The sequence below is a fragment of the Hypanus sabinus genome, chromosome 20, assembly GCF_030144855.1.
Source record: "Hypanus sabinus isolate sHypSab1 chromosome 20, sHypSab1.hap1, whole genome shotgun sequence".
Lineage (NCBI taxonomy): Eukaryota > Metazoa > Chordata > Chondrichthyes > Myliobatiformes > Dasyatidae > Hypanus > Hypanus sabinus.
This window is the reverse complement of record NC_082725.1, coordinates 57,044,277-57,070,881: the sequence shown is the minus strand read 5'-3', so window position 1 is coordinate 57,070,881 and position 26,605 is coordinate 57,044,277. Positions and strand designations below refer to the sequence as shown.

Below are 26,605 nucleotides of genomic sequence, written 5' to 3'. Positions count from 1 at the left end.
GAGACACGGTGGTCAATAATACTCAATTTGATGACTGAGAAATATTTGCCTTCAAGCTTCTATTTGAGACCATACGACCCCAATATATACATTGGAGCAGAATTAGGTCATTCCACCTATCACGTCTGTTCTGCCATTTGATTATGGCTGATTTATTTTCCCTCTCAACCCCATTCTCCTGCTTTCTTCCCGTAACCTTCGCTGACCTTGAACAAAGTTGATAGATACTTTATTTTCTGCTAATCAAGAACCTATCAGCTTCCACTTTAAATACTGTATACGCAATGACTTGGCCTCCACAGCAGCTTGTGGCACTAAATTCCACATATTCTGGCTAAAGAAGTTCCTTCTCATCTCTCTTCTAAAGGAACAGCCTTCTATTCTGAGGCTGTGCCCTCCAGTCCTCATTTCTCGTACTTTTAGAAACATCATCTGCATGCCCAATCTATCTAGGCCTTTCAATATTTAGTAGGTTTCAATTCGATCCCCACATTTTCCTAAACTCCAATGAGTACAGGCCCAAAGCCATTAAATGTTCATTATATGTTAACCCTTTAATTCCCAGAATCATTCTCATGATCTTCCTCTGGACCCTCTCCAATGCCAGCACATCTTACCTAGATATGGCACCCAAAAGTGCTCACAATACTCCAGATGTGGTCTGACCAATGCCTTATAAAGCCTCCGCACTACATCCTTCCTTTTATATTCTAGTCCTCTCAAAATGAATATGAATTTTGTATTTGTCTTCCTTACTAGCAATTCAAACTGCAAGTCAGCCTTTAACCAAGAATCCTGCAGCAGGATTCACAAGTCTTTTTGCATCTCCAATATCTAAATTTGCTCCATGTTTAGAAAAGGGACTACACTTTTATTTACTTCTCCCTAAATGCATTGTATTCCATCTGCCACTATTTTGCGCATTCTCCTCACCTGTCCAAATTCTTTTGCAAGTTCCCTCCTTCCTCAACACTACTTAACCCTCCACCTGGCCACAACACCATCAATTTTGTCTTCCATATCATTAACATTTAATGTGAAAAGTAGTGGACCCTGCACAACACTGCTAGTCACTGGCAGACAACTCCTTTATTTCCACTCCTTGCCTTTTGCCAGTTATCCAATCTTCTGTCCATGCTAGTATCTTTCCTGTAATACCATGCGCTCCAGGTAAACAATATTAACTGTTTCTCCTTTGGCTATCCTGCCTGTTATTTCATCAAAGGATTCCAATAAATTTGTCAGGTAAGATTTGCCCTTAAGGAACATGTGCTGACTTCAGCCTGTTTTATCATAGCCTTCTGAGTACCCCGAAACTTTAGTTTTAATAGGACTGGACCCAGGGTTGAGATTTTTGATTGGAGAAAGGCTAACTTTGAGGAGATGCGAAAGGATTTAGAGAGAGTGGATTGGGACAATTTGTTTTATGGGAAGGATGTAATAGAAAAATGGAGGTCATTTAAAGGTGAAATTTTGAGGGTACAGAATCTTTATGTTCCTGTTAGGTTGAAAGGAAAGGTTAAAAGTTTGAGAGAGCGATAGTTTTCAAGGGATATTGGAAACTTGGTTAGGAAAAAGAGATATCTACAATAAATGTAGGCAGAATGGAGTAAATGAGGTGCTTGAGGAATATAAAGAATGTAAGAAGAATCTTAAGAAAGAAATTAGAAAAGCTAAAAGAAGATACAAGGTTGCTTTGGCAAGTAAGGTGAAAATAAATCCAGAGGGTTTCTACAGTTATATTAATAGCAAAAGGATAGTGAGGGATAAAATTTGTCCCTTAGAGAATCAGAGTGGACAGCTATGTGTGGAGCTGAAAGAGATGGGGGAGATTTCAAAAAATTTATTTTCTTTGGTATCACTAAAGAGAAGGATATTGAATTGTGTAAGGTAAGGGAAACAAGTAGGGAAGTTATGGAAACTATAACAATTAAAGAGGAGGAAGTACTGGCACTTTTAAGGAATATAAAAGTGGATGAATCTCCGGGTCCTGAAAGGATATTCCCTCGGACCTTGAGGGAAGTTAGTGTAGAAATAGCAGGGGCTCTGACAGAAATATTTCAAATGTCATTAGAAACGGGAGGATTGGCATATTGCTCATGTGGTTCCATTGTTTAAAAAGGGTTCTAAGAGTAAACCTAGCAATTAATGGCCTGTCAGTTTGACGTCAGTGGTGGGGAAATTAATGGAAAGTATTCTTAGAGATGGTATATATAATTATCTGGATAGGCAGAGTCTGATTAGGAACAGTCAGCATGGATTTGTGCGTGGAAGGTCATGTTTGACAAATCTTATTGAATTTTTTGAAGAGGTTACGAGGAAAGTTGACGAAGGTAAAGCAGTGGATGTTGTCTATATGGACTTCAGTAAGGCCTTTGACAAGGTTCCGCACGGAAGGTTAGTTAGGAAGGTTCGATCGTTAGGTATTAATATTGTAGTAAAATGGATTGAACAGTGGCTAGATGGGAGATGCCAGAGAGTAGTGGTGGATAACTGTTTGTCAGGTTGGAGGCCAGTGACTAGTGGTGTGCCTCAGGGATCTGTATTGGGTCCAATGTTGTTTGTCATATACATTAATGATCTGGATGATGGGGTGGTAAATTGGATTAGTAAGTATGCAAATGATACTAAGGTAGGTGGCATTATGGATAATGAAGTAGGTTTTCAAAGCTTGCAGGGAGATTTAGGCCAGTTAGAAGAGTGGGCTGAACAATGGCAGATGGAGTTTAATGCTGATAAGTGTGAGGTGCTACATTTTGGTAGGAATAATCCAAATAGGACATACATTGTAAATGGTAGTGCATTGAGGAATGCAGTAGAACAGAGTGATCTTGGAATCATGGTGCATAGTTCCCTGAAGGTGGAATCTCATGTGGATAGGGTGGTGAAGAAAGCTTTTGGTATGATGGCCTTTATAAATCAGAGCATTGAGTATAGGAGTTGGAATGTAATGTTAAAATTGTACACAGCATTGGTAAGGCTGAATTTGGAGTATTGTGTACAGTTCTGGTCACCGAATTATAGGAGAGATATTAATAAAATAGAGAGAGTATAGAGAAGATTTACTAGAACGTTACCTGGAAGTTACAGCATAAGGCTGAACAAGTTAGGTCTTTATTCTTTGCAGCTTAGAAGGTTGAGGGGGGACTTGATAGAGGTATTTAAAATAATGAAGGGGATAGATCGAGTTGATGTGGATAGGCTTTTTCCATTGAGAGTAGGGGAGATTCAAACAAGAGGACATGATTTGAGAGTTGGGGGCAAAAGTTTAAGGGTAACACGTGGGGGAATTTCTTTACTCAGAGAGTGGTAGCTGTTTGGAACAAGGTAGAGGGAGGTTCGGTATTGTCATTTGAAGTAAAATTGGATTGGTATATGGACAGGAAAGGAATGGAGGGTTATGGGCTGAATGCGGGCCAGTGGGACAAGGTGACAAGGAGTTTAAGCGTCAGCAAGGACTAGAAGGGCCGAGATGGCCTGTTTCTGTGCTGTAATTGTTATCTGGTTATATGGTTAATAATGGACTCAAACATCTTGCTAAACTCAAACATCTATAGTTGCCTCACTATAGGAAGGATGTGGAATCATTGGAAAGGGTACAGAGGAGATTTACCAGGATGCTGTCTGGTTTAGAGAGTATGGATTATGATCAGAGATTAAGGGAGCTAGGGCTTTACTCTTTGAAGAAGGAGGATGAGAGGAGACATGATAGAAGTGTACAAGTTATTAAGAGGAATCAATAGAGTGGATAGCCAGCGCCTCTTCCCCAGGGCACCACTGCTCAGTACAAGAGGACATGGCTTTAAGGTAAGGGGAGAGAAGTTCAAGGGGGATATTAGAGGAAGGTTTTTTACTCAGAGAGTGTGTGGTGCGTGGAATGCACTGCCTGAGTCAGTGGTGGAGGCAGATACACTAGTGAAGTTTAAGAGACTACTAGACGGGTATATGGAGGAATTTAAGGTGGGGGGTTATATGGGAGGCAGGGTTTGAGGGTCAGCACAACATTGTGGGCCAAAGGGCCTGTAATGTGCTCTACTATTCTATGTTCTAACCACTGAAATCAAGCCTATAATTTCCTGTCTTTTCTCTCCCTCCTTTCTTATAGAATGGAGAGACATTTGTGATTTTTCAGTCCACCTGAACCATTCCAGAATTAGTGACTTTTGTAAGATCACTTCTAAAGCCTCCATAATCTCTTCAGCTTCATCTTTCAGAACCCTGGAGTGCAGAAGATTTGGTTCAGGTAACTTATCTACCTTCAGACCTTTCAGCTTCCCAAGCACTTCCTTCTTATTAATAGCAACTACACTCACTTCTGCCCCGACGCTCTTGAATTTCTGGCACATCACTGGTGCCTTCCACAGTGAAGATTAATGCAAAATACTTGTTCAGTTAATCCACCATTTTTTTCCCATCCATTACTATCTCTCTAGGACCATTTTCCAGTGATCCAATGTCCACTCTTGCCTCTTTTTTACTCTTTATATATCTGAATAACTTCTGTCTTTCTTTTTTACTGTATATTATTGGTTATTATTCATATTTCTTCTTTTCTCTCCTTATTGCCTTTCAGTTGCCATCTGTTGGCTTTTAAAAGTTTCCCAATCCTCGAACTTCCTACTAAATTTTGCTATATTTCAAGCCATCTCTTGCTTTTATGATGCCTTTGACTTTTCTTGTCAGCCACAGTTATACCATCCACTCTTTAGAACGAGCACGAGTCTTTTTCTTTGGGTGAACTGATCCTGTATATTCCGAATTACTCATAGAAACTCCATTACCATCATTTTTGCTAGTGTCCCCCTCCAATCAACCTTGGCCAGCTCCTCTCTCATACTTCTGTAATTCCCTTTGCTTCACTATAATACTAATTTATCTTATATGTGTTTTACATTAGGCTTGTGTGTTATTTTTAATCTTCCAAGGGTACTGCATATATTGGCTTATCCCTAGGGGTGGTTACATTGCTGCTTAGGCTATTTCAGATAGAGATTTGAATTTCAAGTGTGTCTACATTTATTCAAATTACACTTGGTTCAGGAATTTATTTGAATTGTGCTATAATTTAGTTAATCGATCCCTCTCTCTTCTGTTTACAGAACTGGTCAGTTGGCTCTGCAGATTGTTTATTTATCTGGATTATACATGGTCCAAAGCAGGACCACTGTTTGGCTTGCCATGCAGAAGGTCACTCGCATATGGCTTCTCTTATTGCTGTGTCCATAGCAATGCCTTCATGTGGCGTTGCTGTTCTTACTGAGTTTGCTATGTCATGCCACAACCGAATGTCCAGCAGTATAACTGGGCTGGGCTTATCAGTCTTGGTTGGCAGCCAGCCTAGGAGAAGGGTAACTCCAATTCCAAACCCAGGTAGATGGGACTTGTTAGCCTTGCCAGGCAGTCTGTCTAGACAAAGGAGAACTCCGATACTCAACCTACAGCCTTGCGATCACCACAGTTTGCTGTGCCATTATGGAACGTCCCCCTGCCTAAAGAATGGAATCAGTCCACATGCACCGATCTTCACTATAAACCTACACAGTGCAGGTGGAAAGAAAAATACTACAATGATAGAGATATTTCCTCCTGATCTTCGCAAGTGAATAACCAGTCATCATCCTCATCACCACATGGTTCAAGCTGTTTGTTAGTGAATTTGTAATCTTTCAGCCCAATGTTTTTCTGATACTTTTTGGATGATCTTTGGTTTCAAGGCCTAGAATTTCCAGAAACTAAACCTCATGTCTCATAAATGTCTGCCTACATGTTTGTCCTCATTTTTTTGCCCTCATTTTCCATCCCAATTGTACTGAGGTGATTTATTAACTCATTAATTCTTATTAATGATTATTATTAACACTTATTAATTCATTGAGATGAATTATTAACAAGTCTCCTATGAGCAATGAGGCACCCTTTATATTGAATTGCTGCTGACAGGGAATCCTTTGATTTATCAAGACTGTCATTCCTGTAGCCATAAACATCAGAAAATCTGCAATCCAAGCATCACACACAAAATGCTGGAGGATCTCAGCAGGTCAGGCGGTATCTATGGAAAAGACTAAACAGTTGACGTATTGAGCCAAGACCCTTCATCAGGACTGGAAAAAAAAGATGAGAAGTCAGAGCAAGAAGGTTGGGGGAGAGAAGGAAGACGTACAAGGTGGTAGGCGATAGGTGAAACCAGAAGGCAAAAAGCTCAGCCCTTTATCTCTTTCACCGATCAACTTCCCAGCTCTTTACTTCACCCCTCCTCCTCTCCTGATTTCACGAATTACCTACTACCTTGTACTTCTTCCTTCCCTCCCCTAGGGAGCTGTTGTTTCAAATAAAAAGTCTTGTCGAAGATTCGCGGGTCATAGAGTAATGGAGTCACACAGCACAGAAATAGACCCTTCAGTCTAACCAGTGGCCAAAAAGTGGATAAAACCTAGTCCCATTTGCCTGTATTGGACAAATCCCTCTGAGGCTTTCCTACCCAAGCACCTATGTACCTGTCTCAGCCACCTCCTATGGCAGCTTGCTCCATTTACACACCACCCTGCTGGTGAAAAAGTTGCCACTCAGGTTCCAATTAAATCCTCTCACCTTAAATCTTACTCCAGCAGATTGTTTGTTATTCAATATTCCAGTGTCTGCAGTCTCTTGTGTCTCCTTAAAGAAAAACGATGTGACAATGATATAGAAATATGTGTACATGGGAGAGTACGGTCAATGTTAGGCGACAACTGAGACCATTGTATATTTATTATAATCTAATCAAAGAAGGATGCCTGCATGAAGCTTCTGTTTTAATAATGTATCAAACAAAACCATATTATTTTGTTGCAGGTAATCATTTTATTGTGCAGTGGCTGAAGTCCAAAACTGAAGATGTAGAACAAAACTCACTGAATTTGGAGCATATTGTTTCAAAAGCAAGACCTAAGTATAAAATTAGGCCAGCTCTAAATCCCCAGAAGTGAGCTGTATGATCTAATCTTTTTTTAGATATAATACAGAAAATTTATGAGAGTTTAAAGTAGAATAGGTGTCCTTTGCTTCTTTCTTGTCCATGGCTTCCGCCCACCCAAAGTGAACAGAGCCTTGAACACATCTCATCTATTTCCCGCACCTGTACTCTCACTCTTTCTTCCCTGAATAAAACAGGATCTGGTTTAACATTTTAAGATCTAATATGAATTATAAAGCATGCTTTTTCTTCCTACTTATATCAGAACCATCTCCACCTGTTGCCCTTCATTTCCTCTCTTTACAGTCTGGCATGTTGAACATGTCTCTGTTTAACCAGAACACATCAGCAACAAATTAAATCACCATAGTACCTGATCACACCCACCATGTCTTGACTCTATCAGAGAAAATTTCATGGTTTCACGCACATTTCACTGCTATCCAGATTAATTTGCTTCTATTCTCAGGTCTGATCTCTCATCTGAAACATTATCTGTTTCTTTTTCCACAGGTGGCATCTGACCCACTTGGATTTCCCAAAATTTTCCATTTTCTGTTTTTCCATATCCTGCAGGAAGGCTTTTTAGTGCAGCTTATGGTTCAGCCCATCAGCGGATCAGCTATTCTGGATCGGCTATTGTGTAATGAACTAGATTTGATTATGAAGCTTGAGGAAGTGGAGGGATGGGTTAGTAAATTTACTGACGACACAAAGGTTGGGGGTGTTGTGGATGATGTGGAGGGCTGTCAGAGGTTACAGCATGATATCGATAGGATACAAAACTGGGCTGAGAAGTGGGATATAGAGTTCAACCCAGATAAGTGTGAGGTGGTTCGTCTTGGTAGGTCAAATGATGGCAGAATATAGTATTAATGGTAAGAGTCTTGGCAGTGTGGAGGATCAGAGGGATCTTAGGGTCCAAGTCCATAGGACACTCAAAGCTCCTGCACAGGTTGACTCTGTGATTAAGAAGGCATACGGTGCATTGGCCTTCATCAGCTGTGAGGTAATGTTACAGCTATATAGGACCCTAGTCAGACCCCACTTGGAGTACTGTGCTCAGTTCTGGTCACCTCACTACAGGAAGGATGTGGAAACTATAGAAAGGGTACAGAGGAGATTTACAACAATGTTGCCTGGATTGGGGAGCATGCATTATGAGAATAGGTTGAGTGAACTTGGCCTTTTCTTCTTGGAGCGATGGAGGATGATTTGTCACCTGACAGAGATGTATAAGATGATGAGAGGCGTTAATCAGGTGAATAGTCGGAGATTTTTTCCCCAGGGCTGAAATGGCTAACGAGAGGGTGTAGTTTTAAGGTGCATGGAAATAGCTACAGAGGAGATGTCAGGGGTACGTAAGTTTTTTTACGCAAAGTGTTGTGAATGTGTGGAATGGGCTGCTGGCGATGGTGGTGGAGGCAGATACAATAGGGTCTTTTAAGGGACTCCTGTATAGATACATGAAGCTTAGAAACATAAAGGGCTATGGGTAATCTGAGGTAATTTCTAAAGTAAGTACATGTTCAGCACAGCATTGTGGGACAAACAGCCTGTATTGTGCTGTAGGTTTTCTATGTTTCTGTGTTTCTATAAAGGAGGCAGTGGTCATTGCATTTCACCCTGCAAATTAGAGAAGCTAAAGTTAGATGTATCAATATTACAGTGGAGTAAAGGGAAGTACAGAGATGGCCAAAGTTGATTGGAATGGGACACTACCAGGGATGACAGCAAAGCGGCTATGGCTAAAGTTTCTGGGAACACTTTACAACTATTACAATTCGGAACCATTTTAGGGAGCAGGATAGATACATCCCAAAGAAGAAGTGTTTTAAAGGCAGGATGACACAACTATAGCTGACAAGGGAAGTCAGAGCCAACATAAAAGCAAAAGAGAGGGCACATATAGGGCAAATATTGCTGGGAAGTAAGTGGATTGGGAAACTTAAAAATCAACAGAAGGTAACTAAAAAAGCCATGGAGGTGGAAAGATGAAATTTGAAGTTAAGGTAGCGGACAATATCAAAGACAATACCAAAAGTTTTTTCGGATATATAAAGAGAAAAAGGGAGGCAAGAGTAGATATTGGACCACTGGAAAATGGCACCAGAGGTAACTGAAGAGATTGTGGAGGCATTAATAATGATTTTTCAAGAATCACTAGGTTCTGGAGGACTGAAAAATTGCAAATGTCACACTACTCTTCAAAAAGAGAGGGAGACAGAAGAAAGGAAATTATGGGCCAGTTAACCTGACCTTGGTAGTTGGGAAGATGTTGGAATCAATTGTTAAGGATATGGTTTCAGGATATTTGAAGGCCAAAGTCAGTATGGTTTCAAGGGAAAATCTTGCCTGACAGATCTGTTAGAATTCTCTGAAAAAATAACAAGCAGGACAGTCAAAGGAGAATCGGTGGATGTTGTATACTTGGATTTTCAGGAAAGATACTAGCATGACTAATTAGCAGGAGGCAAAGCCTGGTAATAAAGGGAGCCTTTTCTGGTTGGCTGCCAGTGGTGTTTGGAATTAATGGCTCTGTGTCCAAGTCTGCAGATAATATGAAGATAGGTGGAGGGGTAGGTAGTGCTGAAAAAGCAGGGAGGTTGCAGAAAGACTTGGACACATAAGCAGAATGGGCAACATCGTGGCAAATGGAATACAATACTGAAAAGTATATGGTCATGCCTTTAGTTAGAATGAATAAAAGCCTATGGGGAGAAAATTCAAAAATCCAAGGTGTTAAGGGACTTTGGAGTCCTTGCATGGGATTCCCTAAGGATTAATTTGCAGGTTGAGTTGGTGGTGGGGAAGCCAAATGCAATGTTAGAATTTATTTTGAGAGAACTTGAATATAAAAGCAAGGATGGAATGCACACTAGTGAGGCCTCACTTGAAGTATTGTGAGCAGTTTTGGGGCCCTTATTTGAAAAGGATGAGAAATTGGAGAGGGTTCACGAGAATGATTTCAGGAATGAAAGGCTTATTCTATGAGGTGAGATTAATGGCTCTGGGTCTGTACTCACTGGAATTTAGAAGAATGAGGGGGAATATCATTGAAACCTAACAAATGTTGAAAGGCCTGGATAGAGTGGACGTGGAGAGGCTGTTTCCAAGGATGGGGAAATCTAGGACCAGAGGCCACAGCGTCAAAATAGAGGGAACTCCATTTAGAAGGGAGATGAGGAGGAATTTCTTTAGCCAGAGAGTAGTGAATCTGTGTAATTCATTACCACAGACGGCTATGGAGACCAGTTCATTGGGTGTATTTAAGGCGGAGGTTGATCAGTTCTTGACTAGTTAGGGCATGAAAGGTTTCAGGCAGAAGGCAGGAGAATGAAGTTGAGAGAGAAATGATTCAGCCATGATGAAGTGGCATTGCAGACCCGATGGAATAAATGGGCTAATTCTGCTCCTGTGTCTTATGGTCTACATAAGAAATACAGTAGGAGCAGAATTCAGCCATTTGGTCCATCAGATCTTCTCCACCATTCAGTCATGTTTGATCCGTTTTTACCTTGTTCAGCTCCACACCCTGGCCTTCTCCCCATAAACTTTGATACCATGTTCAATCAAGAACCTATTAGTTTCTGTCTTAAATACACTTAATGACCTGGCCTCCACAGCTGTCTGTGGCAACGAATTCCACAAATTCACCACCCTTTGGCTAAAGAAGTTTCACTGCATATTACATGCATAATTTTAGGCTGCTGGGCAAGTCCAAGCATCTTATCATTATGAATTCATTCAGCCTTGTAGACTAACATCTGATCACAATCATTCCTTTAGTTCTGTACATCCCTCCCCCATCTTCTGACCCACTGAAAGCATACTGCTATCTCTCTTTATCAAGTGCTGTTCGAAAATCATCAACTCAGTGAAAGAAACACTTTGGTCTGATCAAAATTGGTTAGTTTCCCAGCACAATGAGATGTCCATAAGTGAATGCTGCTGATTGATACACTCGAGGCTTCAGGAGTATGTGCTGAAGCCTGGTGCAGCCAACCAAAGGCTTTGTGGGGAAGGTCATGTTTTCAGATACTGGGAACTGAATTCAGTGTAACAGCCTCACAAGCACAAGATGGGTGCATTAAGAAAATAGGCCACATGAATGACTTTGGCATTTTGTAAATAGAACCTACAGTTGTTGTGACACTGTGAATGAGTTTATCTGGTGGCAATGTCATGAAAGGTATGTACTGACTGTATCATATTTCCTCTAGTTACATTGTGCAAATAAAGTCTATTTTCCAAATTTTAAAAAATCCTTTTTTCCACAGATGTTGCTTTATTTTCTGAGTTTTTCCAGTAGTTTCTGTTTTTGTTTCAGAATCTTTTGGATTATTGTGGGTGGGTGGGTAATTTGAGATCTGATCTGCTGCCTTCAGTTATGCTAAACTTCAAGTATGCTTCTGAGATTCTTAATGCCATTTGCATTACTCTTCCATTTTACACAGTAATGGAATTCCTGGACATCAGTGGGAACACTACACAACTTCAAGGACGTTTTGAGAAAACCTCTTCTCATTGCTACCATCAGGAAGTATGTGCAGAAGCCTGAAGGCACACACAATGCCTCAGGAACAGCTTCTTCCTCACTGCCATCTGATTTCTGAATGGACATTGAACCCATGAACACTACCTCACTGACTTATTTCCTATTTTTGTACTACCTCTTTAATTAAACAACTTAATACATATGTATTTACTGTAATTCAGTTTTCTTTTTCTCTCTATTGTCATGTATTGCATTGTACCGCTGCTGCAAAGTCAACAATTTTCATGACATACGTTGGTGTTATTTAACCCAATTCTGATTCTGAACATCTTTGGTTAGCTTCCTCGTTCCAGCTGATAATCCTTTGTCATTTATAGTGGAGCTCAGAGTATCTGTTCTGGGAGTCTGGTGTTGGGAATGTGAATGGCATGATTTAGTGAGCATAGTGGAATTCAACATGCTAAATGCTGCAGACGTTGGCCTGGGAGAAGAGTTGTTTAATTCACACATTTGCCCCCTTCCCCATGTTCTTCTAAACATAATTGAAATTATGGTGTCTAATGTACCTGCATTATTCCCCCCACATTTCCTAATATCTTTTGATGTCATTTCAAAACAGATATTGTCCTGATCGTCCCTGGAAACCTCCAAGAGGACCACAACCTTGCCATAATGACCTTAGGGGATATGTTGGCTGGAGTCAAGGCTTTTTGCTTTGGCTCTTGTTTGGATCACCCATCCAAGCAGGTCAAAGGGTTGAGGCCAGACTTAGAGCGGTCCACCAATCCTCCAGGTTCGGGAGTTCAGCTAAGGGCTAACAAGCCTGACTGGTAAAACAACACTGTTACAGAAACAACGATTAAGAATTGTTGGCAAAAAGTACAGTTGATGTTTCAGGAGAAAAAATGCTGAGGAGTAGATTTAAAAGGTGGGGGGAGGGGAGAGTGAACCACCACATGATAGGTGAAATCTGGCGGGGGAGAGATGAAGAGCTGGGAAGTTGATTGTTGAAAGAGACAGAAGGCCATGGAAGAAAGAAAGAGGAGGAAGGAGCACCAGAGGGAGGTGATGGGCAGGCAAGAAGGTGAGAGGGCAAAGGGGGTGGAAATGGAGAACCTGGGGGGGGGGGCGCGGAATTACTTAAAGTTTGAGAAAGCGATGTTCATGCCATCAGGTTGGAGGCTACCCAAATGGAATTATAAGGTGTTGATCCTCCAATCTAAGTGTGGCCTCATCCTGACAGTAGAGGAGGCCATGGATGGACATATTGGAACGGGAATGGGAAGTGGAATTAAAATGGGCAGCCACTGGGAGATCCTGCTTGTTCTGGAAGATGGAGCGAAGATGCTTGGTGAAGTGGTCTCCCAATCTACGCTGGGTAATGTCGGCTAATTCCACTAGCTAAAAATGGATGTATCAGTATTACAGTGGAGTAAAGTGAATTAAAGAGGCAGGAGAGAGGAGCTGGCCAAAGTTGATTGGAAGGAGCCACAAGCAGGGATGACTGCAGAACAACAATGGCTGCTGTCTCTGGAGGAAATTTAAAAGGTGCAGGAAAGATGCATCCAATAATGAAGAAGTATTTAAAGGATGGAGCAACTGTAGCAGACAAAAGTCGTCAAAGACAGCATAAAAGCCAAAGAGAGGCCATATCATATAGCAAAAAATAGAGGGAAGGTAGAGGATTGGGAACCAACAGAAGGCAACTAAAAGGTGATAAAGAGAGAAGGATGAAATATTAAGGTAAGCTAGCCAATAATATAAAAGAGGATACAAAAAGATTATTTTCAGCTATATAAAGAGTAAAAGATAGATGAGTGTTTATCAGACCACTGGAAAATTATGTGGAGAGATAACAGTGGGGACAAAGAAATGAAGGAACTTAAGTATATTCTGTCAATCTTCACTGTGGAAAACATTAGGAGAATGGAAGAAATACAAGAGCGTCAGGAGCAGAAGTGAATATTGTTGCAATTGTTAAGGAGAAGATACTTGGGAAGTTGAAAAGCCTGAAGGTAGATACTGTAAGTCACATGGACCAGGTAATTAGAAAGATAAAGGTCCATGGTATTACAGGAAAGGTACTAACATAGACAGAAGATTGGCTGACTGGCGGGAGGAAAAGATTGAGAATAAAGGAGGTCTGTTCTGGATGGTTGGCGGTGAGTAGTGGTGTGCCATAGGAGTCAGTCCTGAGACCGTTGCTTTTCACATTATATGTCAATGAAATGGATGAAGGAATTAATAAGTTTGTGGTGAAGTTTGCAGATGATAGTGGAGGGTCGGATAGTGTTGAGGAAGCAGAGTGCTTGTAGAAGGACCTAGACAGATATGATCATAGAAGTGGCAGGTGTAAAATAATGCAGGGAAGTGTATGGTCATGTACTTTAATACAAGGAATAAAGTCATGGACTAGTTCCTAAATGGTGAGAAAAATTTTTTAAAAAATCAGAGGTGCCAAGGGAATTGGGAGTCCTTGTGCAAGATACCCTAAAGATTAACATGCAGGTTGAGTCTATGGTGAGGAAGGCAACTACAATGTTAGCAAAAACAAGGATGTAAAACTGCAGTTTTATAAGGCATTGGTCAGATCACACTTGGAGATGACAGCTTTGTACCCCTTATGTAAGAAAAGATGTGCTGGCATTGGAGAGAGTCCAGAGGAGGTTCACAAGAATTTTCAGGAATGAAAGGATTAATGTATGAGGAGTAAACAGTCAAATTTCGCCTGATCCTTTTCTATAGATGCTACCTGGCCTGCTGAGTTTCTCCGGCATTTTGCATGTATTGCTTGCATTTCCAGCAAATGCAGATATTGTCTTGTTAATGTATGAGGAGTGTTTGATGGCTCTGGGCCTGTACTCAATGAAGTTTAGAAGAATGAGGAAGGATTTCAATGAAACCTATCAAATATAGAAAGGCTTAGATAGAGTGGATGCAATGAGGATGTTTCCTGTAGAGGGGGAGTCTAGAACCAGAACTCAAAACAGCCTCGGAACTGAGGGACAATCATTTAGAACACAGATTAGAAAAAATTATTTAGCCAGATGTTGTTAAATCTGTGGAATTAATTGCCACAGACAGTTGTGCAGGCCAAGTCATTGGGTATATTTAAGACAGAGGTTGACAGGTTCTTGATTAGATATGGTTAACATGCCAGGGCTTCAAAGATTATGAGAAGGCAAGAAAATGGGATTGAAAGGGATAATAAATCAGTCATGATAGAATGGCAGAGAAGATTCAATGAGCTGAATGGCCTAACCTTGCTCCAATGTCTCATGGTCTTATGGTTTCAGGTGCTCAAGCACTTTTCTGCAATAACATTGATTTCAGCAAAACAGTACATAAGAACTCTCTTATTAATGCTCCTTTCTCTGAAACAATTGTCTTTACTCCAGAGTTTTAAAATATCTTCCTAAAGCTCCCATTTCCCTTCTTGTTTGTTTCTCACTTTCTATCTCTATAGCAAGTTTTCTTTTAACCAACTTTCTGATCATTTTTGTTAATCCTACTTCTCTCCACTTATCCCATTAAAGCAGTTCGTTACTTAATTCAAAAAATAGACAAATTATTGTTAGCTTAGTTATATAAAGTAAGGAGCTGATAGTACTAAAGATAGCTGGTTGAAATATTGACACACTTAAATGTAATTACTAGAATTTATATGTCCCCTACAGCAGATACATTACACCATATACTACAGGTGTCAGCAACTTTAAAGAACTTTATACAGCACCAAATACCAGTAAAATCAGTATAAGTTCTAGTAGTAATCAATCATCCAATCACCAAAAATAGGTTGATTTTCCTTATGTAAAATGCTGGTGGAATTTGCACCCAGATGCACAATGTATTGAACTGTAATCACAAACATCTCTGTAGTGACAAGTTTAAGAGGGACTGCAAGAGAAAAGCTCCACTACTGAAAATGCTGTAGCAGGCATTTTACAAGCACCAAGTCTATTTGCTTAAAATATAAGTTCTTTTAATTATTTTTATTTTTATCAGAGGAAAACATTTTGTTTTAACTTGATCAACAATAATGCAATATATACAGAGCAATGCTTCATGCTGTCATTACAATAAATTTAATACAGTTTACAGAGTACACAACTAGACTGAATCACAAGTTTGCCCATTGCTACCTTAGTATAATAGAAGCCTAATAATTGATAATAGGCTTTTGATGACATTGTACTAATTTTGCTAGAATCACTTAGACACAAAGTAATCTGAATTTATGATCCACAGGACAACAATGCTTAGAAATTGGATTTTAAACATGTGGTGGATATACTGCTACTTTCCTATTAGATACCCCAGGATATACTGTTAAATTCCTTAGAATTTAGAAGCTGTGCTATAAAAGTTGCCCTCATGTGCTAAAATGGAGGCCCGATGGTGAACAGATGATAACATTCTACTCTGCACCAATTAACAATGGGATCAGGGCACTTCCAATGACAGCTAGATACCAGCAATGTCCACACTAGCTCCCCTGGTGGAGACTAATTGCAGAAGAGGAGGACAGAGCTCCACATTGCAAGATCATTCTTATAACCAAACCCAGAAAGGAGATCCTCTGTCGGGAGAGTGTGCCAGGACACCAATCAGGGGCCCAACCACAGTATTCAGGTCGAACAGCAGCAATGCCATCAGAACGTTAATACAGAAGCCTGAATTCAAATCCAACAAGGGTGCTGTGGAATTTAAATTTAGTTAACAACTAAAAATTGGAAAAAGGATAGTTGCTGGATTCAGTGACAATGGCCTAAGGAAATCTACCGTCCTTACCCAGTCTAGGTTGTGTGTCACACTACATACACCTCATATGATCCTCTTTTGAGTGAAATGGCCAGCCAAGCTGGTCAGTTGTCATCACCACCTTGTCAAGGGAAAATCATGGATCGGCAATGAGTAAAAATAAGAGAAAATCTGCAGATGCTGGAAATCTTGGCAATAAGTGCCAGCCCTGCCACAGATTCAAAAAATAATAATTAGAAAAATCAGAAAGACATTGCAGGAGGTGGCAGTGGTGGTCTTGTGTAGACAAGCCCTAGACCAACAGGAATAGTGCCCCCTCATTTAGAGACATTGGCATGTCAACCATATCTAAGTTTTCTATTGACTGCTTCAAAGCAGCTTCACCACTCAGCTACACAGGACCTGCTTGAAACCTGTAAGGGAAAAGCAACAAACCATCAGGAATCAGCTGAACATCCTCATTTACCTTCATCATGCTATTCAAATGGGGCTTACTGCTCTCAGTGGCTACAATGCCAACCATGAGCAGCTCATCGTTCCCCAGGAGTAATGGGATGCTACATGACAGCACTGAGTTTTTCTGTTAAGAGAGATACGTGATCAGAGTGCTCTGCTGTATAGAGCAGGGAAATCCCATACATGTGGACATCGCTCTCCCACAAAAAAAATAACACTCAGGAATTTGTCTCTCTTTTACAGATCACAGCTCTGTTGCCTCATCCTCTCACCTCTTTTACAACCATGAGCTAAGTCCTGCTCCAGTTGGTCAAAGAGCTGACTCCAAGAGAAGAAACTTGGAACAACAGGGTCTGTTAGTTGCCACAGTTCTGGGTCTTTAAGTTGGAATAATATTGCAGTCACCTGAGCACTCCTCTCATGCAGGGACTAAGTTACTGCCAACTACTGTCTCTCAGGCTGCACCCTCACCCATGCCTCACCACCAGCTATGGGCAGCAGTCTAACTCCAGTCCAAGAGCCTTTTGTTGACCATTAAGGATCCCATGTAACTCCAAGGGACAGAGGAGCTTTCCTGTAACCAATGGGAGACAATGAGATTATCAGACCTTCTAAACTTCATTAAATTGGATAGTAGTAATTTTCAGTACTTTTACTGAAGATGTTCTGATTTACACCATTTTTGGGATATAAGGTCTTGAACATATTATTTGTGTGGAAACATTTCTGATTTTAGGAGAAATATTATAAGTAATTGTGCAGAGATAAGTGATATTTTTGTGGCAGCTGCTGGCATTGCTAGACTTTGACATGCTTCAGCAGAAAAGATCAAATAGTGTCAGCAATGTCGCCAGTGAGGCAGCCATGGAATATCTCAGCAGTTACAACCTGGGGAAGCATTTGCTATTAGTTTAAACACATTCTGTGGCCTTTGGGAGATAATCTCCAATGAGTTCCATGAGTTTAGTCTACCTAATGTCCACAAAGTATACCTTTAAAAGTACTCAAATGTACTAGTAGCTGAATATATTTTCTAGATGTTCTAAGTGTGTTCACCAAGAATTGTCAATAAGAGAGAAAATGTGATGTGTTGCTTATGGCATCTTTAAATGTATCAGGAAAATTCAGATATTTTACATTGAGAGTGCATTCACCCAAGAATGATCATTAGTACAGTACTATCCTTGGTAAAATCACTTTGCACCTGAAAAACATGTGGTAATGGATCCAATTTCTAAGCTCTAGTGTCCTAAGCATACAAAAATTTACAATAAAGTAGATTGCATTCTCTTCAAAGACATGGTATCATTTCTGATTATCCCTTCAGTGAGCAATATTCCTTTGGATGTATGTAAATGAGGGCATTAGAAAACTCAGCAGGACAGTCTGCAAAAACAGTAACAGAATCATTTGCATATTACAATCTGCACATATCAGAAAGCCCAGACAGCAAGCACAACTAGGTAGCATAACATAAAAGCGCAAGCTATCTCCAACAGAGACATGCATAGACTAATCTTAGCTAACAATACAGTGTTTTTAACTCTTTTCACAGTACAATGGATAGTAAAATCTCATTACTTTTTGCATATTTTAAATAAGAGTATTTAACATACTAAGAATGTTTTGGTCTGTCATCTAGTATATAGAAAATATAAATTCTGTAGTCTCTTCTACTTATTTTTAACCTTGATAAATATCTTTCCTGCATATATACAGATATTCATGCTAAAAACACACGACCATAAATAACATAAGGGATTTCACAGACATGTCTCCTCTGATCATAAATGCAACATTTCAAAAAACATTATCAATACATTTAGTCATGAATATTAATTTTTCTCTGATCATTAATAACATTGAATTTCAAATACAAATGTAGCGAGTTCTTTGATTGAGTACATTCATTCACAGCCAAGAACTGTTTTATGGAATTCAAGCATTATATTTAACTGGAGTCCACATTTCATTAATTTGTTCTTAATTTGTTATAGATTTAATAGTAAATTGTACAGACATAAGTTATAAAATTGCTGTTTGAATAGCATGCGAGTCAGCCTCATCTTGGGATCACCAAATCCATATTTAAATCTTTGACTTTTATATTACTTTAATCGATAAGCGATATAATTAGCGTGTGGGAGTAGTTCTGCCTGTCTGTACTGTTTGGAGTCTTTATTCTGGTATAGAGTATAGGTCATCACCTTTATTAGTTTATTGTTTTAAGCTGCATTATCTTACACATACATATTCACTTTGATGTAAAAATACTGTAATATTGCAACAGGAACTGTTCTAAACTTACTTAAACATACCCCAGTGTCCTCCAGTCATTGTTAGTACGTTCCAAATGGATCCTCCTTCCTTATTCTTACCAATTATAAATTTACTGCTGCAAACAAATTAGATGATACCTCCAAAGCCAGTCAACAAAGCTAAAGAGCTCAACTACCTTATGGCTCGCTTTGGCAGTCACAGCATGTACCTTTAGTGTACAGTTGACCAAAGTAGATAATTCTAAATTATGTTTTTAAATCAATAAAGTTATTTTACAATAATACTCTTAACTTGGAGTATGTATAAACAATCTGAATTTGACCTAACAATTTTCTGCCTGATGAACAATCTTCAACCTGAAACATTTCTCTTCCCACCTATCCTGCTATGTAATTCCAGCATTTTATGTTTTTATTTGAAATTTCCGGCATCTGAAGTTGTTTTAATTTTCTATTTTTTTATACTTAGTATAAGGTGGGTAATGTTTATCTGAGGAAATGTGTATTATTAAAACTACTCTTGTAGGGTGCATCCAGAAGAGTAAAACTAGCTTGGTCAACATAAATGGATATTTGTGAAGTTACAAGTACAAAGCCATGGGGAAAAGGCTACAGATCCCACAAATCATATTGCCCAGCAAAGCAAAAACAGATTTAGATCTCTACTACAGAAAGACTGCCATTCCTCAGAAGATTATTCCAGATTCCTCAGTGAAGACCGGCAAAAAAAAAACTCTTCATGCCCTTTCCCAACATAACTTTACAGGAGTGTAAAACTTGCTTCACGCAGTATGCTAATATTTTCCCCAATGAGCAAAAATGGCTACTAATTCAGGACAAAATTATTAGAACTTGGCAAGATTTCTCACTTGCCAATTCAATACAGAATATTCAGGGATCAATCTGAATACCCAATATATTTCAAAGCAAATATTTTCAGGGAAAATAAAATCAAAGCATTTCTATGCTTCTGTCTTCATGACCCAAATAGGTAATTTATAATTAGCTTTTTTGCCAAAAGTTAAACAAAACTTTTTTTCAGAACTCTCATTCCCGCAATTGGATTTGTAAAGGAATATTCAGTACCAGACTGATCAACACATTTTTGAGCCTATCTGTGTACTCCCTTGTGATTGCACCGTCTCAGCGCCAGAATATGAATGGATAGGGGAGACGAGGAGCTGTGTGATTTCAATTTGGATCTTTGCATATATTGCTACATTAGATGATCACAGTGGCATATTTGAGGGAGGCAAAGAAGGCAATGTTTTCCAGTATACCAGTAATTCAAATGCAAATCAGGTCCCACCTGCCTGTTTCAAACATCCTTGCCTTTAAATTCTTGAAAATATAATTTTACTTTCTCTAAAGAGGGCAATGAAAAGGAGAAAAGTACCTTCTATCATGAAAAGAATTGCTGTTTTATTAGCATTATCTGTAGTATATAATAAAGAAAGTTTAAATAGCCCAGCTTACCAGAACTTCATGTTATTGAAATACTTGACCTTACATAATGCCTGTCACAACTCCAGGGTGTCTCAAAAAATTTTCATCCAATTCTGAAGTTACTCAATGTGGTCATGGTTGCCAATTTCTAATGACAAACAGTGACTGACTGTGGGATGATTAACAGGCAGAACACATGCTGCAACTACCCCTTTGCTTTTCAAACTCACAGGTTCTTTATAAAATTCTCAAGCATTTAAATCTTGAAAATATTATTCTAGGGTGTGATGGCTTTCAAAAGAAATTGTAGATGGGTAAATTCTGAGCCTGGATGCAAAGAATGAAGTGTTCATCCATTGTCTGGGCTTTGGCACAACTCTTGCATGAATGAGCTTTGCCTACTTAAAGTTTCTGTTTAGATTTACAAGCATCAATTGATATTTGTATTGAAGAAAGTAAGTTATGCACCATATAAATGACACACTAGCACCACCATTGTTAGCAAGGCTGGTATTGACTCTCCATTCCCAATTCCATTCATAGGTAATGAGCTTTCCTAACCTCTGATTGTCTATCTGAGTGGCATGCTTAATATGCCAGATCACAGGTAATCACGTTAGTGTGACCTGGGCTAACACATTAACTGCATTACTACCCGACTGTGCATTTAGCAGCCTAGAAAATAATTGGCACCTGGAAAGGCTTGAACTCATTTGGTGATGTGCCACAAGACAAAAATTTAATAGCTTTCTTCATGGGCTCCACTAATGCGCAAGGAAACATATCCAGTCACAATGGGGTAATGGAACAAGGAGGGGTGGATCAGGACCTCACGGGTTGGATTGGGGAATCAGGAAACTTTAGGACTTTAGTTCTTGCAGGCCATCAGGATCAGAATAGTCTGGAAGGTTCAGGTCAGTGGTCATATTAGCTTTAAAACATGACAACATCATGTTCCTTCAACAATACAATAGCTTCACAGTCACCTTTTTATTCATTTCATTTTAATTTCAAATTCTGGTTTAAAATGAATGCCAAATTTCAATTTGTGTTCCCCTAGGTATCAAACCAGTACACAAGATTGTAAAACATACTGAGGTGGAAAGTCATCTTTTGTTATTTTCAAAGTTGGGGTGTAATAACAATTCAGAAGCAGAATCCGATGTAATTATTATACCACATTGCGTGCGTAATGCATACGACAGCAGACAAATTTCAATATCACTATTAGTTATTTAAATAACTACATTAAAACAGCTTTTAATTAAAACATTATCATTTTCATTAGGTGTCCTCTTGAAATGCACTTGTTAAAAGGGCAGCTAAGCATCCTGTAGCCAAGTATGCTCCAGTGGTGTACTCAACAACCAGGCACCAAGAAATCTATATGCTTCACACTAAAAGTAATTTCTTTATGTCACTCCATTGTGAAAACAACTGATATTACATACACATTGCATAGTAAACTCTGCCTTCTGGTTGCAAAATGTAAAAAAATATATAATTTCTAATGCCAGGGTAATTTTCTGTACAGTGCTTCTACTACAGAACTTTGTTCAAGCGTAATGTATGTAAGGAATTTCTGCAAAGATGTTCTGCGCTTCTGGATCACAGCAGACATGGATTATTAGTCTCTGTGTGCAAAGACACTTGCTGCAATTCTGCAAAGCTCTGAGATGCTAAAGTATAAAATGCACCCCTTTCCCTAACATGATGAACTCTAACGTAGGTCAATATATCAAACTGTAATAGAAAACAATTTCCTTTTAAAAAGTTTACAATAACCCAAGTCGGGATGATCATGAATAGTTATCAGCACTTGTTTGTTTCAATAATACTTGTCACACACATCACTTTAAATTTACTTGGCATGTTGCAAATAAATTTTATAGATGTGGCAACATTATTTAAACCAGGAAATTCTATTAGTATCACATCAACGTGCTCACCCAGAAATCCCCTGAACATCCTTAGCCTCAACTACTTGCTATGAAAAGCAATTAAAAGTTAATATAATAGGGACATTCTACTGCGACGCATTGCCTCGCTGATCAGATATGCAGGGCTAATCTCTGGTTCTTCTGTCATGATCACAATGTTCTGCCATTCACCAGTTTCATTGGATTTTTTAATGGTGTCCACCACAGACAGTGCATACAAACAATCCTCAAATGTTGCTGCCATAGTTAGTGGTCTCCCGTCCCAGGTCCGACGATCTTCTTGGTCTTGGAATGCCTGTCGAATGGCTTGAACCATCATGATGGTTCCCCTGAGGAATGGGATTGGGCAATCCCTGAAAGCCTTTTCTGGGAGCAACTCATTGCTTAAAGGAGTTGAGTCTTCCAGAATCAATTCCTTTTGAGTTGCACTGTTTTTCTGTCCGTACAAATCACTACCACTTACTATCAATCTGCCAGTGGACCCCACGACAATGATGTCCTGCTTGAAATCTCCAGGGACATTGAAATTCAATGTTACAGTACAGCACACACCAGCTTCTAAAACCATCTGAAATGTGCAGAAGTCATCGCTGGTGATCTGGCGAATTCCTCGGATGTGTTTTGTCTGCTTCACAAAGGTTTTTAGGAAGCCGTGGACTTTGACAGCCTTTTGGCTGGTTAGAAAAGTCAAAAGATCAATAATGTAGCTTCCTACTGAGTGTAGTCCTCCACCACCCATTAGGTCATCACAGCTCCAGTTATACTTCTTACCCAGAAGGCTTCCACTATGAACCTGGACTTCACAGATCATCAAGTCCCCCACATAACCTTCTTGAATCATTTGCTTCATTTTAACAAAAGCAGGAAGGAAACGGAGAACATTACCCATGATACTCATAAGTTTGGGGTAATAATGTGCAGCTGACATCATTTGAAATGCATCCAGAGGAGTTGCAGCTCTGTCACAGATGACATTCTTTCCGATTCCTAAATCAAAAGGAAAAATAAAATTAATTTGTGTGCAGTAATTTATACATTTGCCACATGCTTGGCCACCTCAAAAACACACCTAATTTCTCAGAAATGATCTATAGTTTGTTACAAGTTAACATAGAAATTATAACGTATAACAGTATAGCACAAGAGCAGTTCCTTCAGACTTTGATGTCTGTACCAAATATAGTGCCAAATTAATTTTCTGCCTGTACATGATCCATATCCTTCCATTTCTTCCCTTCCTAAAAACCTCTATAACACCATCATGACTGCTTCCACCACCAGTCCTGCCACCCGCCACTCCCTAGGTAAAAAAAACAACTTGCCCTGTAGACCTCCATTGAAGTAACTTTCTCTTTCCTTAAATGTCCTCTAGTTTAGATATTTTGACCCTGAAAAAGACACTGGTTGTCTACTCTATCAATGCCTCTCATGATCTTATAAAGAGAGGTCTCCACTCAGCCTCCAACACTCCAGAGAAAACAATCTTAGTTTGTCCAACCTCTCCTTATAGCACATGCCCTCTACTCCAGTCAGCATCCAGGTAAACCTCTTCTGCAGCCTCTCCTAAGCCCCCTTCCTCTAATAGGCAATACCAGCAAAGACACTTCCCTGAGGAACACCTACAGAGGTGTCCTGGGGCTGGGATGACAGACAAACACATTATCTAAGCTATCTTGCCTTCTAATTGAAATTACTCTAGCCTATGGAGGGTTTTGCCCCAAACAGTGAAATCTTAAAGTACTGGAATAGTGCTATGTAAGGTTTCCCTAATCGACAGAACATTTTCAAGGCAGTCAATTAACCAATCCCAATTTGTCTACAATTGTCTAAGAAAATTGAGGTGTCTTGTTCTGAATGTCATCCTTTCTCCTCTTGCCTTGAATGCATGGCTGAGGAAAGTTACAAGGATGTTTCAAACTGCCTCAGAACTATCAATAATTAACTATCAGAAGGGCATGTGTCTGAGATTTCTGCTCCTGACTTCAGCTAAGTATGCTGATGAACATTAGGCAAGGTAAATACCAACTCCAGTCAAGAAACTTGACGATCTCAGCCTCACACGTCACTAATCGCTACTTCAATAAAATAGCGGAGCACAAATGTGGAACAGGGGAGAATGTTAATTACAAACAAAAAAGCAGAAACCTTTCAGCCTCCACATCATTCTTAAGAAATAATACTTGTAAAGGAAAAGAAGGAAAGGAATTTGCTGGTAAATTGCAGCAAGTTTTATAGGAGCAATATATAAGACTTTGGAGGAATTCAATGGGTCAGGCAGCATTTATGGAGGGAAATGAACTGTCGACACTTCAGGTCACAGCCCTCCATCTGGGTTTCACTGGATCTGACTGCACAAGTGAAACCATTTGTAGACAGGGCTTATTCTAGACACCTAGTCAGAATAATGTTATACAAAATCATGCTACTGCAAACAAGAAATATCATTTTCGTAAAGAGCAGGAATCAAGTAACATTGGCAGATCCACAAAGGTGAGTCCATAGTTGATATGTCTGCCAGCAGTGAAGTACAAAAGTGGAGATTTTAAATAAATGCGTTACTTATAGCTTAAAACTACACACATCTTTAAAATGGCTGAGGCAGTTGCAATATTCCACTTGAAAGCACACTGAAAACTCTTAAGGTCAGGATCTGTCTTTGGGAAATCCATTGGAAGGGCTGGCTGCAATTCCAGCCAGGCCCATAGATGGTGCTATGTTACACTTCTGCCATGTAGAAGGAAGATCAATTTAATCAGTCTGACTGGTAACTATCATGATCAGACTGGCTGGCTGATTTATAAGCTGCCCACATTTTATTTTTTCTGAAAGACCAGTATTTGTGGAACTGAACTCTGGGAAGAGATAGATTCTTTAGCAGCTACTTCCTCCCATCATTCCTTTCCAATCACTGCTATTTCTCTTAGTTGCATCTTTCATCTGGATGAGTCCACCACCTGTAAAAGTCTATTAGAGACTGTAGTCCAGGTCAGAGTGGAAGTTCTCTCCTTATTCACCTGTGCTAGTCAACATGTCCACATTATAAAATGCCATACGGAAATCAGGAGGATTCGATGAGTTCCTTATTCAAGCCAGCAGGAAGTTTGGAAGGTACTTCTGATGAGACCATTCTGATTATGAATCCACTTCCAGGCATCCAATCTCCAAGCCTCTCCAGAAGAAAGCATAGTAAAACTCCAAGCTTAATGAATTCCAGTAAGTTGCATCTCATGTAGTCCACTAGTACCAATAGTGACCACAGCAGTTCTTCTGTCAGGTTGGTGGCAAGGATCTTGCATCTGCACAAGTCTGATCAGACAACGGACGAGGTGCCTTCTCAAACTGGAGACTTCCTCTACTTCTTTGGGCACCCATGAATCCTCAGTACTTCATGCTGGTAGACAACTTTCGTGTCAATTGAATCTGGTTCTCTTTACTTTCTCTGCTTAAATAGCCGCCAAATGCTAAGGAAATGCGGTTTCAAAACTTGGTCGAAGTTGGAAGGTTCTCATCTGTCACCAAACCATTCGCTGAAGTCTGGGAGCTGTCCATCTTCCAGGGTCCTGATTCTGATCACTAAATACCTTTCACTCAGCCATCCCATTCCTCACTTTACTGAATTTTCTAGTCCCATCACCACCACACCCCACCCACCCACCACTGTGGTTTAATTATTTAAATCAAACTCGGACATTTGTTTTTGTCTTTGGTCATCAGCAGCATTAAAGAGCAGGTTTCAAAAGGCCTTTGACAGCAATTGTTTGGTCTGTCACAGGTCCTCAGATTCTGTTGCTGAAGATTTACTTACCCCTCGTAAACCACAGGTTATCACATTGGAAATTTCATCTGATTGGTTATATCTCCATCTGAAAACATTGGAATCAGGAAATCATTAAGCTGAAAGCCTTGGTCTTAAGTATGAGCAACATGCAGAGTAAGAGAGGCAGTTAGGATGTTGGCCTATTAAACAGAATAGGTTCAGAACATAAGGCAGCCAATTTATGAAGAGTATCAACAATGGGTGGAGTCACCCATCTTGTAAAGATACTGCCCGGAAGAAGGCAATGGCAAACCACTTCTGAAGAATCTGCCAAGAACAATCAAGGTTATATACCATAATCACCCACAGTACATGACACGGCATATGATGATGAGGAGCTTCAGGAGCAGAGAAACTGGCTGTTCTGCAGGTAAACAAACAACTGTCTTTTGTTTGACTAGTGAGGGTGAAGATCATACTGTATGGGCCTAAGACTTTTGCCCAGTACTG

At 39.7% G+C, this 26,605-nt stretch overlaps 1 protein-coding gene across 2 annotated transcripts in view; it reads right to left on the bottom strand.

Annotated features, from left to right (window-relative positions):
* Positions 1-15,442: 15,442 nt before the first annotated feature.
* LOC132378562 (glucose-fructose oxidoreductase domain-containing protein 1) overlaps positions 15,443-26,605 on the bottom strand; it is an 89,198-nt gene continuing 78,035 nt past the window's right edge. Inside the window, exons 1-2 of one of the 2 annotated variants that reach the window (XM_059945569.1) lie at positions 23,837-24,053; positions 15,443-23,325 (exon numbers count right to left, since the gene is read on the bottom strand). In XM_059945569.1, the coding sequence (XP_059801552.1) occupies positions 22,406-23,269 (864 nt within the window). In that variant the 5' untranslated portion in view covers positions 23,270-23,325; positions 23,837-24,053 and the 3' untranslated portion in view covers positions 15,443-22,405. Of the gene's footprint in view, positions 23,326-23,836; positions 24,054-26,605 lie in introns of those variants that run through there. The other variant, XM_059945568.1, reaches the window with a different exon arrangement.